We start from the raw sequence: 14683 nt of genomic DNA, 5'->3' as shown, positions 1-14683 counted from the left end.
CATCCTTGACGAGGGAAAGCCCAATTCCAAGGACTAATTATAATACCCGCTTTTTACTGGATCCTTCCTCGAACGCACAACCCCAACAAATTAAAAGGAGGTGAAGCTACTGAGAACTTTCATGAAAACGGCCTCAGTTACTTACTCTTAATCAGATGTACCTTGTCAAATAGTTCACTATAATATAAAGATAAAGATCATGCATGCCCAACTAGAAACTACTTTACATCAAGACCACCAAGAAAACATGCAAGGGGTTCAAGGATAATAAGGGCACGAGATGTAAGAACCTACCTACTCAAATGAACCCGTTCAAGATTTGACAGGTATCCGAAATTACCCTCAAATATGAGCACCAGCCTTGTAGCGAAAGAATAAAAAGGAAAATCATTGGAAAATTTTCAGTAGGCAGGTCACAACTGTGACAAGGGCATCTGAGAAACCAAGACTTGAGTGTTGGAGTGTTCTTATATCAGTTGGCTGCATCAGAGGAGTGGGTTCAAGCAAAGTTCATTGTATCTATCTACATATTTTTTGTATACCATCAGGTATTCAACGCCCGCAGCTGTTGGTTCCAAGCCTCTTCCAAAAATTGCCGGGACGAGTAGTGTCGCCTTCGTTCAACTCTCTGTCTATGTTATGAACTACATGTACAAGCCAAAATGGAGCTGAAGTGCTGCAGAAGACCAACCAGAAAAAAGCAGGAGTACCATCTATGCAAGCTCAACTTGGACACAAAAACGCACGTGATTAAGTGTTCACTGCAAGACATCCAGGAAGTACAAAGCAGGTAAGAAACAACAGAAGCAACAGACAAAGTGGCTTAAAAATATAGATACAAACGTGCATTGTTGCTGAACTCTGAATTCTTCTGGCAGAAAATATATGAATTCTATGGAGTCGTGGACCATGACAAAAACATAGGATCCTTAAAAATTTATGCATGCACATTCCTTCCCACCTCAACACACAATGTCAAAGTCAGTTTTGCATCTTGGAGGACATAACCTTATCTAAGAGACCTCTTCAGATTAGTGATTCCATAAACAATCGAACATTTGAAATAAATATGCAGTTTGGCCTTCTGTTGTGGCCTTTTGAGGTCTCAAGAAGCTTCTAGAAACTGCATGTGTGCCAATGAAGCATGCAAATATGCAAATTGTTCAATCAAGTACACCAAAGATAATACCTGTACATGTCCATAGCCAATAAAAGACTGGTGCTGATTTTGTATAATACTTTCCCTTCATATTAAACCTCTACGGGTTGAAATACTGCACAAGCGCTCCTGTAAATTCTTATAAAGATCTTCAAATTGATGCTGAAACTCAATCCAAAGCTGCTTTTGTTGCAAACCCACTGCATATTCAGAAGTTCCTTCATGTACTATCTTTAAATTTTCAGGAAGATATCTCCTTTGTTGCTCAGTGTTTATCTCCTGAAAGCACTACATTAACAGAAGTGAATCAATGGTACTGGACTGTTTTCTCGTTGCCCTTACTAAAAGGGGAAAAGGGGTAGCACCCTTTCACAACTCAAGAGACCAAAATTTGAACATCCAAGAAACAATAATAACTACAGTTTGCATCAGCATTTTTTTACTGGGATAAGGAACAAGAAATTCTCAAGATCATTTATTACAAAAAGGTGTGTTCAAATTCTTAACAAAAATCTAAGTACAACTGCTATCGTCGAAGGACATGTCAACTATAACAGAAAGCATCAAAGTTAAGACTCAAGAGCATGAAACAAATTTCAGTCACCATACAGGCAGCAAACAAGATCTCACCGTCAAATTTAGCCCTAGGGAACCATAGATCATATCCAATGTACCAGAACCATGCTCTGCTATTAACCATGGTCTGCAAAAGGAATCAACACAATGATGCTTATGAACGGGGATCTTGTAAGAGGTTCAAAATGATAATTCATTTAGAAAAATGCAAATATTAACAACAATACTAAACAAGCTAATCGTTAACCAACAAACTACAAGACTCAGAAAAGCTTAATTATGCGGAGGGACGAGAATTCTTGTTCAAGAAATATGACCCTCAATTATCAAATCAACCTACGATGTCACACTGAATTTCTCTGATCTCATTAATTACATTGCACTATGAAGCAGCACGAGAAGAGCCATGACCAAGGAGATGAAAGTTTGTCAACTAATGCAGAAATCCCACACTGGCCCCAAATATTTGTCATTTCATGTTGTCAGTCCTCCATATCTTACATAAACCTCTAAGAATATCTTCTTGAAACACCCCATTACTCATCACTAAGAAAATCTCTTCTCCTGATGCATCTTTCTTTACTCCAACCCATGCAACAAAAGCAAAAGATTTTTTCACCACTATTTTCCAAAAGGATTCCACATTTCCCAATTTATACTATTTTCTCCTTCTTAAAGGCCCTTTCACATACGCAGGCAGCATTACTAAGCATCTCTAATTGACATCAGAAAAGCACGGTCTATTTGTTAGGAAGGCTTCCTTGGTCTTAATCAAATCCACTCAAGTTTCAGATGCCGTCATATCCAATAGCGAATCCACTAGGAATTTCCCATTCAAGTTTATGGAGAAAAGAGATGAAGGTTTGTCAACTGAGCATATCAAGGGCCAATTTGATCAGCTAGATATTCTCATCCTTAACCTTCAGCACAATAGAACAAAAATTGGTCATTTCAAGACATGAAAAACATAACAGCATGAATCACATGTCCAAAGAAGGCATTTCAAGCCACATGTAGTCGGTAGCTGACCATCCAAGGCACTAATCATGAAATACTTCCAACACATTAAGTAGTTGGTCCTTGTGTTCAATCATCAATGCATTCCCTTTGAATATCAAAAGAGATCAAATACCATTGCTGGAAAACATAATTCTGGAAATTGATAATGCTGACAAAAAAAAATAGTGAACAAGTTTCAAGTGTTGAACAAATTAATCACTTATACAACTTGTCAATATACGTGAACAAGCATGGGCTCGGAGTCATGAACTTCAGTTCCTTTCTGTCATTAACACATTCTCTGAATTCTCTTACCTTTAAGACCAAGCAAGCGCTACTTCTCTTTCCAAAATGGACTTATTTCAAGTTTTTCTTAATTACACATCAAGTGTCAACTAAACAAATCCAATATTGTCCAATTTAAGCTTCATTGCATCAAACATCTATGATTGGAGAATGCAACATTAGGATACTAAATTTCGTGCCTCAAAAATATGCATGTGCCATGGATTAAAGAAACTTCTTTACATAGCTTGTCCACAAATTTGCATTACTGTCCAGACTCTAAAACTGATGTTCCCTGGTGATATTTTGAAAAAATGTTAATGAATATAACCATATATATAACTTATGGACTAAACAAGGAAACAAATATCCTCCTACGGGAAATTACCTGCCAGTAGAAGACGTGATAAGTTGACATGGGTCCTCCAGAAAGCTTGATAGCTTCCCAAGATTTTCTTCGCCTTCTAGAAAGACAATTCCTCTAGAACAATATTCAGTTGACAGCTTGGGTCCGAAGAACACATTGCACAGGATAGACGTATGATGATAAATGAAATTCACTATATCTGCTGGTGACAATTCTGGGTCCAAATTGTTGATTATGAAATAATGCCACTTAGTCGCTATTTCAGGTCTACCGACTATATTTTCTGCTTCACTTCCAACATTAACACCCCCCACTATCTCCTGTGAACCCCGACAGCTGCTACCATCTTTTCTAGTCAAAGTGATGCCACTATCCTTACAACTTGTTGAATGACGAAACTTTGAACTGGAAAGTGAAAGGCTCTTACAAACCAACTCTTGGCCAACTACAGCAGGAAGAGATGCATGTGAACCAACACTGCCACCAGAAAACCCAACTCCAGAGCTGGCATGTGACTGCAACCTTTGGTTGATCTTCTTTCTAGAAATATTCACAAAGGCATCCAACAGCGGATGAATTTGAGCATTGCCATGCCGTAACAGGCAAATATTTGCAATTTCGGTACAAGTTGTGGAACCAGCATTAGGACCATGTAGCCAAAGTAACACAAACTTGCATAGGCATTCTTCTTCTCCGTCAACAACCTTGTGTTCAGCAGGAAATACCTGCATAAAAAAGCACCAACTAAGATCCGCACAAAACATTAGCGAGACATTCATTCTCTAGTTGATCAACAAGTAGCAGAAACAACGAATGCTATTTCCACCACGACTGTACAGAGATCCCATCCCTATCAAGAATTCATACTTAAAATGAGCCATCACCAAGAATATTGTGAACCATAGCGACATAATTCTCCTTTGTCTTCTTCCCAGTAACCGTCTAAGTTCTAACCGACAGGGATTCATTACACTTAAAACTCTCAAAGATAAGAACAACGAAACCATCCAGTCCAAGATTCAGTATCTTCTAAATCATCAATCTTCTTTTCCATTGATTCACAGTCCAAGATCCCCAGAAACAGGAAAGAGGAACATAAACCACCAACAATTAGCCAAAAAGCGTAACCCTGGTACCCCCACTCTCTGTACCTACCGCCTCAATGACAGCATCGTAGAATCGAACGTCGTCCTCTCCAACTCTGTGCGCGGCGCACACGCTCACCCCCTCGAAGGCTTTTCGGCACTGTCCGTCCTGAAGCTGCTCGGACGTCAGCCGGAACGTCTCCAGGAATGCGTCCAGTTCTCCGGAGTCCTGAAACGAACCGGCCGCCCGCTCGACCGTTTCGTTCGGGAACTCGACGTAGCTCACAATGAGCGACTCCCCGTCCAGGCGCAGACGAACAGAATACCAGGCGTCATCCTCCGGGGATTGGTACTCGATCGCCGGCGCGATCTCACCGGCGAACTCCACGGAATACGGCGTTCCCTTTCGTTCTCCGACGGCCATCTCGCCAGAGCGCGGGAACCGCCGCTGGCTCGGGACAATCGGTGGTTACCGGGTGATGGACGCGGGATCCTCCTTTCATTTTGCCGTGATTCGAAAATGCCACCCCCTTTTTGAATACGAACAACACTGCCACGGTCCCACACCCAACAAGATACGCTTATTCGCGAGAACCAAACGCTGAGGGGCACTTGCGTCATTTCCACAATGACGGCGGACAGTCAGTTAAAAGCAGAGACATTTTCTTCTCCGACACCGGAATTTCCGTATAATTCTAGCGAAGGGACACAACTTTTTTAAATAACTGCCGCTTCTTTTGTCAAATAAAAGATTGAAACAAAGTTCCCCGCAAAACAAAGAGAATACCAAGTAAACCTCGCCGTTTTCAATTCTCAAGAATTTCACTTTCACGAAAGGCATGGCCTTTACACGAAAAGAGATTAAACACTAGCTTCAGCTTCATTCCCCAAATGTTAAAATATTTTAAGAATTTTTTCATTGGTTGATTAGACAGAACAAATATCTCCAAAATAGACATTGCAAAGAAGAAGTTTCTGGAGGAAAGATGTTTACTGAACAAACAACAGTATATTGCAGCTCGTGATTCGTGAATGAATTGTTCATTAGAAGCTTCTCCTTGTGCGGAAGCTAGAGACCATAACACGAAACAAAGAGAACAGAGAAAAGTCTGTAAGAAAAACACTGCAAGCTCTTCACCTCAAGAACTTTAGCATCATAGAACCTGAGGTCGCCCTCTGTGGAGGAGAGCGAACCGCAGACCATCATCCCCTCGCGGACTCTGTGGCACTCCCCATCCTGCAACTGACTGGAGTTTCTCCTGAACTTCTTCCGGAACAACTCCACATCGGCATCATCCCGGAACATCGAGGAAGTGAACCTCTCGCGCACAGGGGGCTCCAGGTTGCAGAACTCGACGGTGAGCACCTCCCCCTGCATGTGCAGCTCCACGTCGTACCACGCGTCGTCCCATGCTCTGTAGTCGACCGTCATGGCGTCTTCAGCCGAAAGCTCGCCGGAAACGTCTCCCTCTTTCGCTTTTCAGACCGCCATTCTGAGAAGAGAACGAGGATGACTTGCTTTAGTATGTTGTATAAGGTCATACAAGTACAACGACGACGACGACGACGACACATTGTTCATCACAGCGTGATGGCATTGCTAACATCTGGGAACGAAACGACGTATTATTTTAATGGAGGACGCGATGTACCTCAACACGAGAGAATGTATCCTTCCATTTCAAGCGGAAAGAGAACCACCATCTTGTTCTCTGAGATAGAATCCAAGAAGGGGGTGCAGAAAAATGGTCATCAGAATGTGTTTGAGCTAAGGACGAGGGATGCCATGGAGACCCTACAGGCAAAACCCTCGCACTCCCGCCATGAAACCCTAGAGAGGGAGAGAGTCAGAGAGAGGAGCCCCACTTTCTTCCCTCTCTTTTCTCAAAATGGCAAATGTCGTTTCACCCTATTATTGCGTATTTCTTGTTCTGGTTTATTTATATTCATTAAATGAAACCAATTAGTAATATTTAAATCTAGTGCCTATGTTTTAACCTCTATTCCGAAAACAGGCACACGTTTGTGAGTCAACTTCTTAGAGAAAGTTAGCAGCAATCGATGTAAAATAGCTACTCTGAAAACTTACCGGTCCTAGAATATCTCCTTCAAAGTCGATCAGGGTTTATATTCAGGTCTAATAACATTGAGTATCTATATATAATAGCCTTCTATAAGATCATGTTCATTGACTTTATGAATCTAACGCTGGTCTCATCCACCCGACTGTACTTCATTCTATGCTTTTTAGTAGCTTTCTTCAACTTAAAAATATTTAGGCCCACCACCCAATAAGGTGGTGATTTGAATTGTGTTTGCTTCCGTTTCCAAATAGTGTGTAACTTCTCAATTGGAAGGTAGAGTCTAATTTTGTGGTCGAATAAGCTGCATCAGATCAGTTCATTTAAGCTCAACTGATTTACAGAAATGAGCAGAGATTAAACAAAGGTGGAGCGAGCAGGTTTGGCGGAAGTGCGAACGCAAGATTCTAGTACAAAGAGAGAGACCAATGAATTTTTAGTGCCTTTTTTTTCCAAGAGGATGCCTCATTTACATCCATCTTCATTGCAAAGTAGTCCATCTTAGAGATTTTTTTAGGACAACCGGTCTTTCCTTTCTGCTACGTCTTGAAGAAAAGGGTCTATGAGGGTCAACAATGAAAAAAAAAAGTCTTGTAGCTCCTCATGGGAAAACCATTTGATAACCCTTTATTATTAGTATGAATGGATGTGTCTGTAGCTACTTGGGTGCGAGTATCAGTTTCTTTTCTTCTTTCTTCACAGATGAGAGCAACGCCATGGACTCGTTTTGGGGACAAAACCGCCTTGAAATGTAACTCTTGCTGGTTAGTTTTTTCTAAAAGTACGGAAGACAATCTCTCTCTCTCTCTCTCTCTCTCTCTCTCTCTCTCACCAAATAAGAAAAGTATAGATGTATGAAAAGATTAGGAAAATAACTTAACTACAAGTAAATATTTCAAATTTCAACAATTTTCATCCAACCGCCTATTTCTCGTGATGCATACAGTAGTTAAAGCAGCCAGAGTTAAGATATTCCAATATGAGCCAGACTTTTTCATTCCTTCAAGAATTAAGGGTGTTCATGTGTATCATAGAAGTACAGGGAACTTCTAGCTACATACAGGTCTTCGCTCATAGCTTCACTTGGATATAAGCCACAATAACACTGACCGATGTTCTTAAACACTACTCACGTCAAGGCCTCAGCTAAGGTGCAAGGTTTTAAACACTTAAAAAAAAAAAAAATCGAAAGCACTATTTCCCATCTGAAAAACACCAACTTAAGAACTGTATACGATAGTAAACATTAAACGTGCGGCCCATGCTAAGAGATTCATGAAAGTTGAAACGAAACCTCTATTTGAAATTAGATGCTTGACCGAAGAGTAAAACTATCCACCCAAATGACATGACCTCTAATTGGTTGTTTCCAGAACAGGAACTGACTGTATCGTACTCATTTTAGGACAATTGATTGCAAATTTAACCATAAAACTGGATATTTTGGTTCTAGGACATAAGCCAACAGAATTTTATTGATTTGTCATTGATCTATTTCATGATGCAACTAAGGACCTGTTATAATGGATAACCATAAGACCATAACCAAGATCAAAGAGAGATATCTTTGCCAAAGAGGCCTGTAATTCCTTTGGTTGGATCAGCCTGCTTCACGATTGATTCCCCAACCAGAACCTGCAAGTGCAGAATACATGTTATTTTCACTATTCCACTATTTATGCAGTTAATCACAGCCACGCAGAGTATGCAATCAACTGAAATTGGACATGGCATCTCTTGAACATAGGTAGATGCAGATAGGTGCAAAGGTGAAAATGCTCTTAAGAATATGAGCACTTATTGGGCTAAATATGCAAACCACGTCCAACTTGTCCAGCAGTTGGATTCCTCTGTTCCCGTATCCAAAGTAGTATTACTTAGGTTGCTAAGTGCTGTTCAGAAACAAGGCACTCATGCTTTTGCTAAGCCTCGATGAGGAAAAAAATTAAAATGTCAGGTTAAATCTGCTTCTTTCATACTTGTGTCTGACATGGTCTAGATGAAAGACCCACCAAAGATAAGCATTCTTATGGACTTCGGGAAGGTCCATTACAGTAAGTCTTGAAACCTAGAAATTCACTGCAATCTACATGGCTAATCCAATCAAACAATACCCACCAAAGATAAGCATTCTTATGGACTTCGGGAAAGTCCATTACAGTAAGTCATGAAACCTAGAAATTCAGTGCAGTCTACATGGCTAATCAAATCAAAAGGTCTTGATTTAGCCAAGTCCGTTAGCTGTTGTTCATAACTATTATAGGAGAAACAAGCTAACCGCCTCTAATATTGTAGCTCTCTTAGCTTAAAGCAGCTTTTTTTCCAGAAATTGGTCAAGAAATATGGGCTAAAAAAATTCAGAGATACCGCTTTTACTCCAGCATTCTGCACATATGCAATATCATCAGGGGTAAACAGCCCAGACTCCCCAACAACCTGCAGGATGAGCAGAGAACACATCAACAAGTTGGCCTCATTTCTTCATAAACCAATTTTTCTGTCATATCCATGAAAGATTATTGCAAGGCATATACATAGCACATGTATATCATGTACATGTACGTGAATAAACCAGCCAAATTTAACTAAACAAAATGGAGTGGAGGAACTGACAATTATATCCCTCTTGCGAATGACTTCACCACGTTCTCCCTCTAGGAGCCTCCTTGTATTACTGATATCAACGTCAAAGGTTTCTGCTCAGAAAGGAATAAGATGGATGGTCCCGATAAGCTAGAATTTCTTTAGAAAGTCGCATAACCAAAGGCATATAGCAGCCCACAACAGTCAAAGGATATAAAAGTGTGCATAAGTATTCTAATGAAATTATGAAACGATTGAGTTTGCTATCACCAACAGTAATATCACATAGCAATGGAGGATTAACATTTTAGTGGCTAAAATGACTAAAAGCTGAAGGGGAAATGCACAAAGACGCTATAGATCATGTAAATACCAGCTTCAACCCAAACTCAGTCACAAAATGCTATTATGACACTCTGCTCCTCCAATGTAGTAAAACATCGACTTTCCCTAATAGAGGGCTTCAGGACCATCAGCAGAGAGGACACAATAACATATCCTAGCGCCATGTAAAGGACGTCACAATATCCTGGTGAGATCATTAGTTTGCAGTGGAAGTCCCAAGGAAGTCACGACCACAGGTGAAATCACTCTGATAGGAAGAAAGATATCCACTTCCAGAAGTTTAAGCTCTGGCCATGGTACTAAAATAAGTCACGTGCAATGAACTGAAGGCCAAGATTAACCATTATAGGTCTTATATACAACACTTTGATCAGGCCCTTTAAGCTTCCATCCAAAACTTAGCAGTTGCATTGCTGGATCTCCCCTTGAGGCAAATTGATCAATTTTCTAGTTTTGATCAACATCAGGAAGGACAATAGGTCACAGTATGTACAATTGTGCATCACAAACTCTAGTCATTACTGAATCACTGATTAACATAATGTATTGTTGATTTCTTACAGTCCCATCAGAAGTTCAAGGAATTATAAAATACAAAGCTAATTATGCAAGGATGACTCTGAATTTTGACACTAAGATATAAATCAAAGCTTCACCTATGCATCCCTTTCAGAATTTTAGGCTTATTCACATTCAGAGTCATTTAGATTTTTCTTTTCCAAATTACATCAACTTTTAATATTTAAAAAATGTGTTTCTTGAAGGATCCTGAACACCGCTGACATTTGAACCACACATGCAGCTTATTTTTCTTTTAAGAAGAAGTAGATGCAAATACCAAGATCCCGATTATTGATTCCAACGAGTTTGATCCCATCTATTCCTAAGACACGGTCCATTTCCCTTTCATCATGCACCTAAAGAAAAAGAAAAGCAAGATGTTAGAAAATGGCTGACAAAGCAAAGGCATATATAATATTGAACCATAGTCATCACAACAATGAATTAAAATATAACGGACATAAATGAGCAACAATTTAGCAAAGAACTTTTCCAACTAATAAAACAAAAATATGCAGCAATAAACAAAAAAACAAGGTGAAAGACAAAAGGATTATGCCCGTAACCATAAGTAGGCACCTATATCTACAAGCATTTAGTCTGGAAATAAGGTTTTTAATAAACTAAAGAAAGTCACCAACAAAGTCAGACAAAACTAGTTAACTATCACACAAAACTCAACCCTAGCAAAAGAAAACAACAGAATTGGCTGTTTTCATGAACCTATTGATTGCAAGTCAACTTAGTTTCAATCACAGCCAATTCCTGAAAAACCAAACACTACAGAGCATCCTAAACAAATGTGCCCTTTTATAAGGAACTCAATCTAAATAAGTGTTGTATGTATCATACGATACGGGGCCATATCGTACGATATGTATCGTCGCGTTTCAAAAATGCAATATGATACACCACCTATATTTTATAGTTATGATACAGGCACTGTATCGTACGATACAGTTACAATACATTAATTTTTACTATTTTTTTTCTATTTTTTCTGATTAATTTTTTTTTAATACGATACAATTACGATACGTTACGATATTTTACGATAATGCGTATCTTAAAGCCAGACCGATACAACTTACGATACACTTTTTACAACATTGATCTACATAATTATACAAACCTCAACTAATGCCACCATGCCAAGTAGCCTGCATATCTTAGCCATATATTTGATGTCCAGATCATGCAACACAGCTGCAATCAAGAGAACAGCATCTGCGCCTTTTGCTCGAGCATTATAAATTTGCCAAGCATCGATAATAAATTCTTTGCAGAGGAGGGGGCACTGGCAGTTCTTGATTAGGTTAGTATGCAGAAATTGAGGCACAGATAAAATTCAACAAGAAGAAAGGAACACAATACAGACCTTTATACCAGCATTGCGCACGGCCTCGAGATTATTAAAGCTTCCCTTCAGAAAGAGCAATCAATATCAGTCAATGCTCAACAACTTACTAAATAATAGTATTCACAGCACAATAGTTTTCAACACATTTACCTGGAAATACTTCTCATCTGTCAGGACACTGAGACATGCTGCACCACCTGCTTCATAGGCCTGGGCTATTTGAACCTGTAAAAAAATTCACCATTAATAGATCAAGGAAATGAGCATTATTCCACATGGGAACAGTATCTACCTCGCAAGGAGATGAATTTCAAACAACATGACATCATAGACTAACTGTTGAGCATTCAGCATCCTACATGTGATCTCAACACAGGAATCTCCTATAATTTTGTACAATCAATGCAGAAGCCGTGAATGCACTGATGCTGCTGACATCCAGCCAATTTAGAATTCAACTAGAAAAATTCTGAAAAGCGAAAATGGAAAACTAAAAAGTAATGCAACAAGACAAATAAATAGATTTCTAGCTAACGACCCAAGCAATTCAAGAAGGAATTAACCCAGCATGAACAGCCAAATTCAGAAAAGGCACCTGAAATTAATTGGTCTACCATATGCCCACGCAACAGAACATGAGAATATCAACAAATTAATTTTAATGGATACGCTGCAAAAAATGGTGAAATTCCAAATCACTAAATTGAATTTCGTCTCGACTTATGATTCCCAGGATTGAGGTATTTGTGCCTGTTCCTGAAGTGAGGCCCAATAGTGTAAAGGTGGACCATACAAAATTCAGTCAACCAGGGTTTCATTTTCAAAATATCTTCCTCCTGGATTTAGCTGGAGCAAGTGTAGTTTTCGAAGATCAAATTATCTGTACCAGTTGACAACACGATATCTAGTAACCCAAAATGATAAAGCGATTTATAGGAACTGTTTCAAAATCATGTTATAATAGAGGCACTTCAAAAGATCGTACGAAAAATATTATAAATTTACCGGGTTAAAATCCTCTCGAAGCACTCCCCTGCTTGGAGATGCCTTCTTTACTTCAGCTATCAAAGCTGGCAATCCTGTCCGCAGATAGGATGCCCTGAGAGCTCCTACAAAATCTCTAGCAGGTGGCGCATTCTCCAGTGCTTTTCTTAAAGTGTCCAAAGGTAAGCTTTCCTTTAACTGGAAGAAATATTATGAAATGGTAAATATAATTCAGCAGCACATAATCAAAAATTCACCTGAAAATAAAAAAATTCACCTGGAAATTACAGAATTAAAATATATACCAGTGAAACTTCTGTGTCCTTGTGCCAGATAATTTCCTCCAGAATGTTCCTAGGAGCGGTTCCTTCGATGTGCAAATGAAACTGAGAAGGACCCACATCATGCGATAGAGGACCGTTCGGCCGACGTCTTCTTATTTTGATGCCCTGGTTAGTATACACATTACCTTGCTCGCAACTCTCACGCCACTCTTTTAGTTCTGCAGGGGTCAATTCAAGGACAGTAGCTGGTGAGAGAGTTGCATGCTCTTCCTTAGACTGCAAAATTCATGGCAAGAAGACAAGAAATGAAACAAAACAATTATCAGAGAGAATAACTAATAACACGAACCCATTTAACTTCTACAAAACTCTTTATATTGTAAGTATTACAACTAAACAAGCAAGGACCCATCACTAAGATGAAGCTTCAAAATGCAAAACCTAAACCCACGCAAAACTAATCTAAGTTGCCTTAATCAATCCGAAATAAGAGATGAGGTTGGCGTCGTGGATGAGACAACAGTATGAAGGGCATTTGGAAGCAAAAGAAGAGAAGGAGAATATGAACAGGAAAAGTGTACTAAAAATCAAAATCGATATGTGAAAGAACAAGTTTTCGAAAGCAAAAGAGAAAAGGTAATTGCAAAAATTCAAAGTTAAGCGGCCGAAAAATACAGATGGATGCCTAAAGTCTCGAAAAATATTCCATAGATAAAATAAGCTACCTAGAAAGCTTCCATAACCACCAGATGCATCAAACTAGTTGTCACATAAATAACCAATCCTACCAGGAAAAAGGTAAAAGATAAGTTAGCAAGAAGTGTTCCCACTTTGAAGGGAAGCCCACCAAGAACGTGAAAAATCACCTACCTAACCTACCTGAACAAATTCTAGACAACAAAAGAATAACCAAACACTCAAAAAGCAATATGTGACCGACGAAATCATTACTTTTCTTCTTCTCACCTGTTGAGCCCGCACATGCGAGAGAGACAACTTCCTGAAATGGGTTCCTGTCAGACCTCCAAAGCGAAACCTCGTCTGCTCGACGAAGTCAGTAGATTTAAGGAATGACCCCATGCGGAGGTGGACACCAGTTCCAGGCTTCACGGCTATCCCCTCCATTCCTCCGCTTCAAAAGTCCGCCTTACCTTGCACCGATCCTTAACTCGCGAAAAGGAAAAAAAAAAACGATCTCTCTCTCTCTCTCTCTCTCTCTCTCTCTCTCTCTCTCTCTCTCTCTCTCTCGCTGTGTGTGTGTGTGTGTGTGTGTGTGTGGACTGTGGAGGCAGAGAACCCCGATATAGAACTTTCCACCTTGGCACCTTGTGGCAGAGGCTGACGTTGTGTAAATGTCTGAGAGAGAGACCCAATTGGTGGGGCATTAAATAGCCCTGCGATTACGGTGGCAAGTGAGGCACGTTGAATTCGGGAACTCGATCTTCTGCCATGCTGAGACTTTGAGACCGCCATTGCCCCTTTTGCCTCTGACTCCAACTCCGCCATGGCGACATGATGCCGTTGCCGAAACGACACACGAGCATAATTTTCCTCAAATTTCTAGTGTGAGCAGGTTATTTTTCATTGGCGAAGTGTTTGAACAACTTCTAAGTAGACGGATTGAAACTCATTATGAAGCATTTTTTTTTCCAGCATAAAACTTCTCCCACTTTTCTATAGAAACGCTTATTACTGCACTATGTTTATAATGATATAACAAATTTTCACTTGAAATAGCAACTAATGGAATCACATTTTCACGTTATGCAGGCAATATCTTTCCTGTAGCTTTTACGAAATGCCGACTTCGTTGCGCTTTATTAACTATAAACTTTGCCAGCAACTGGAACTCCTCATCTAATTGTCGATTTTACGTTGTAATTTACACAATTAAGTGGTAACCGGCTAAGCCAACCACCTATGCCGAACTGTGCGGGGCGAGCAACAAAGTCTCTCCAGCAGGGTGCAGTTTCATCGTGTGAAAAAAGAAGACACAGTAGTAACCTGCAATTTA

The 14683-nt window shown here is 39.7% G+C and overlaps 2 protein-coding genes across 4 annotated transcripts; both read right to left on the bottom strand.

Annotated features, from left to right (window-relative positions):
• Positions 1 to 264: 264 nt before the first annotated feature.
• LOC116250034 (uncharacterized) lies at positions 265 to 7799 on the bottom strand. 3 transcript variants are annotated; one of them, XM_050076692.1, is made up of 6 exons: positions 6124 to 7799; positions 5610 to 5964; positions 3408 to 4111; positions 1790 to 1862; positions 1190 to 1447; positions 265 to 761 (listed from the first exon to the last, which is right to left on the bottom strand). In XM_050076692.1, the coding sequence occupies exons 2-5, from the start codon at positions 5901 to 5903 to the stop codon at positions 1247 to 1249; spliced, it is 1272 nt and encodes a 423-aa protein (XP_049932649.1). In that variant the 5' UTR covers positions 5904 to 5964; positions 6124 to 7799; the 3' UTR covers positions 265 to 761; positions 1190 to 1246. The 3 variants fall into 3 exon arrangements, with proteins under 3 accessions (XP_049932649.1, XP_049932648.1, XP_031479222.1); XM_050076691.1 differs by lacking the exons at positions 5610 to 5964; positions 6124 to 7799 and adding an exon at positions 4542 to 4955; XM_031623362.2 differs by lacking the exons at positions 265 to 761; positions 1790 to 1862; positions 5610 to 5964; positions 6124 to 7799 and adding an exon at positions 4542 to 4955 and having other exon boundaries at positions 1287 to 1447.
• A 210-nt stretch (positions 7800 to 8009) lies between these two features.
• LOC116250033 (indole-3-glycerol phosphate synthase, chloroplastic-like) lies at positions 8010 to 14201 on the bottom strand. The gene is made up of 10 exons (XM_031623361.2): positions 13636 to 14201; positions 12691 to 12945; positions 12407 to 12583; positions 11552 to 11626; positions 11420 to 11464; positions 11174 to 11338; positions 10319 to 10397; positions 9166 to 9248; positions 8920 to 8988; positions 8010 to 8187 (listed from the first exon to the last, which is right to left on the bottom strand). The coding sequence occupies exons 1-10, from the start codon at positions 13792 to 13794 to the stop codon at positions 8104 to 8106; spliced, it is 1191 nt and encodes a 396-aa protein (XP_031479221.1). The 5' UTR covers positions 13795 to 14201; the 3' UTR covers positions 8010 to 8103.
• Between the last annotated feature and the right edge of the window lie 482 nt (positions 14202 to 14683).

The sequence above is a fragment of the Nymphaea colorata genome, chromosome 3 (genome assembly GCF_008831285.2).
Source record: "Nymphaea colorata isolate Beijing-Zhang1983 chromosome 3, ASM883128v2, whole genome shotgun sequence".
NCBI lineage: Eukaryota > Viridiplantae > Streptophyta > Magnoliopsida > Nymphaeales > Nymphaeaceae > Nymphaea > Nymphaea colorata.
Note: the sequence above shows the minus strand (reverse complement) of the source record. Positions and strands in the feature narration are given on the sequence as shown.

Bases quoted from the DNA above. Each gene is read 5' to 3' on its own strand.
- LOC116250033 (XM_031623361.2), bottom strand. From the start codon at position 13,794: ATGGAGGGGATAGCCGTGAAGCCTGGAACTGGTGTCCACCTCCGCATG. The intron at 11,465-11,551 runs GTAAATGTGTTG...CTCTTTCTGAAG, and splicing joins CAGATGAGAAGTATTTCCAG to GGAAGCTTTAATAATCTCGA. The intron at 8,188-8,919 runs GTATCTCTGAAT...CTGCACTTGCAG, and splicing joins AGAATGCTGGAGTAAAAGCG to GTTCTGGTTGGGGAATCAAT.
- LOC116250034 (XM_050076691.1), bottom strand. From the start codon at position 4,895: ATGGCCGTCGGAGAACGAAAGGGAACGCCGTATTCCGTGGAGTTCGCC. The intron at 1,863-3,407 runs GTAATTTCCCGT...TTCCTTTTGCAG, and splicing joins ATCACGTCTTCTACTGGCAG to ACCATGGTTAATAGCAGAGC. The intron at 1,448-1,789 runs GTGAGATCTTGT...CTGTTAATGTAG, and splicing joins CCCTAGGGCTAAATTTGACG to TGCTTTCAGGAGATAAACAC.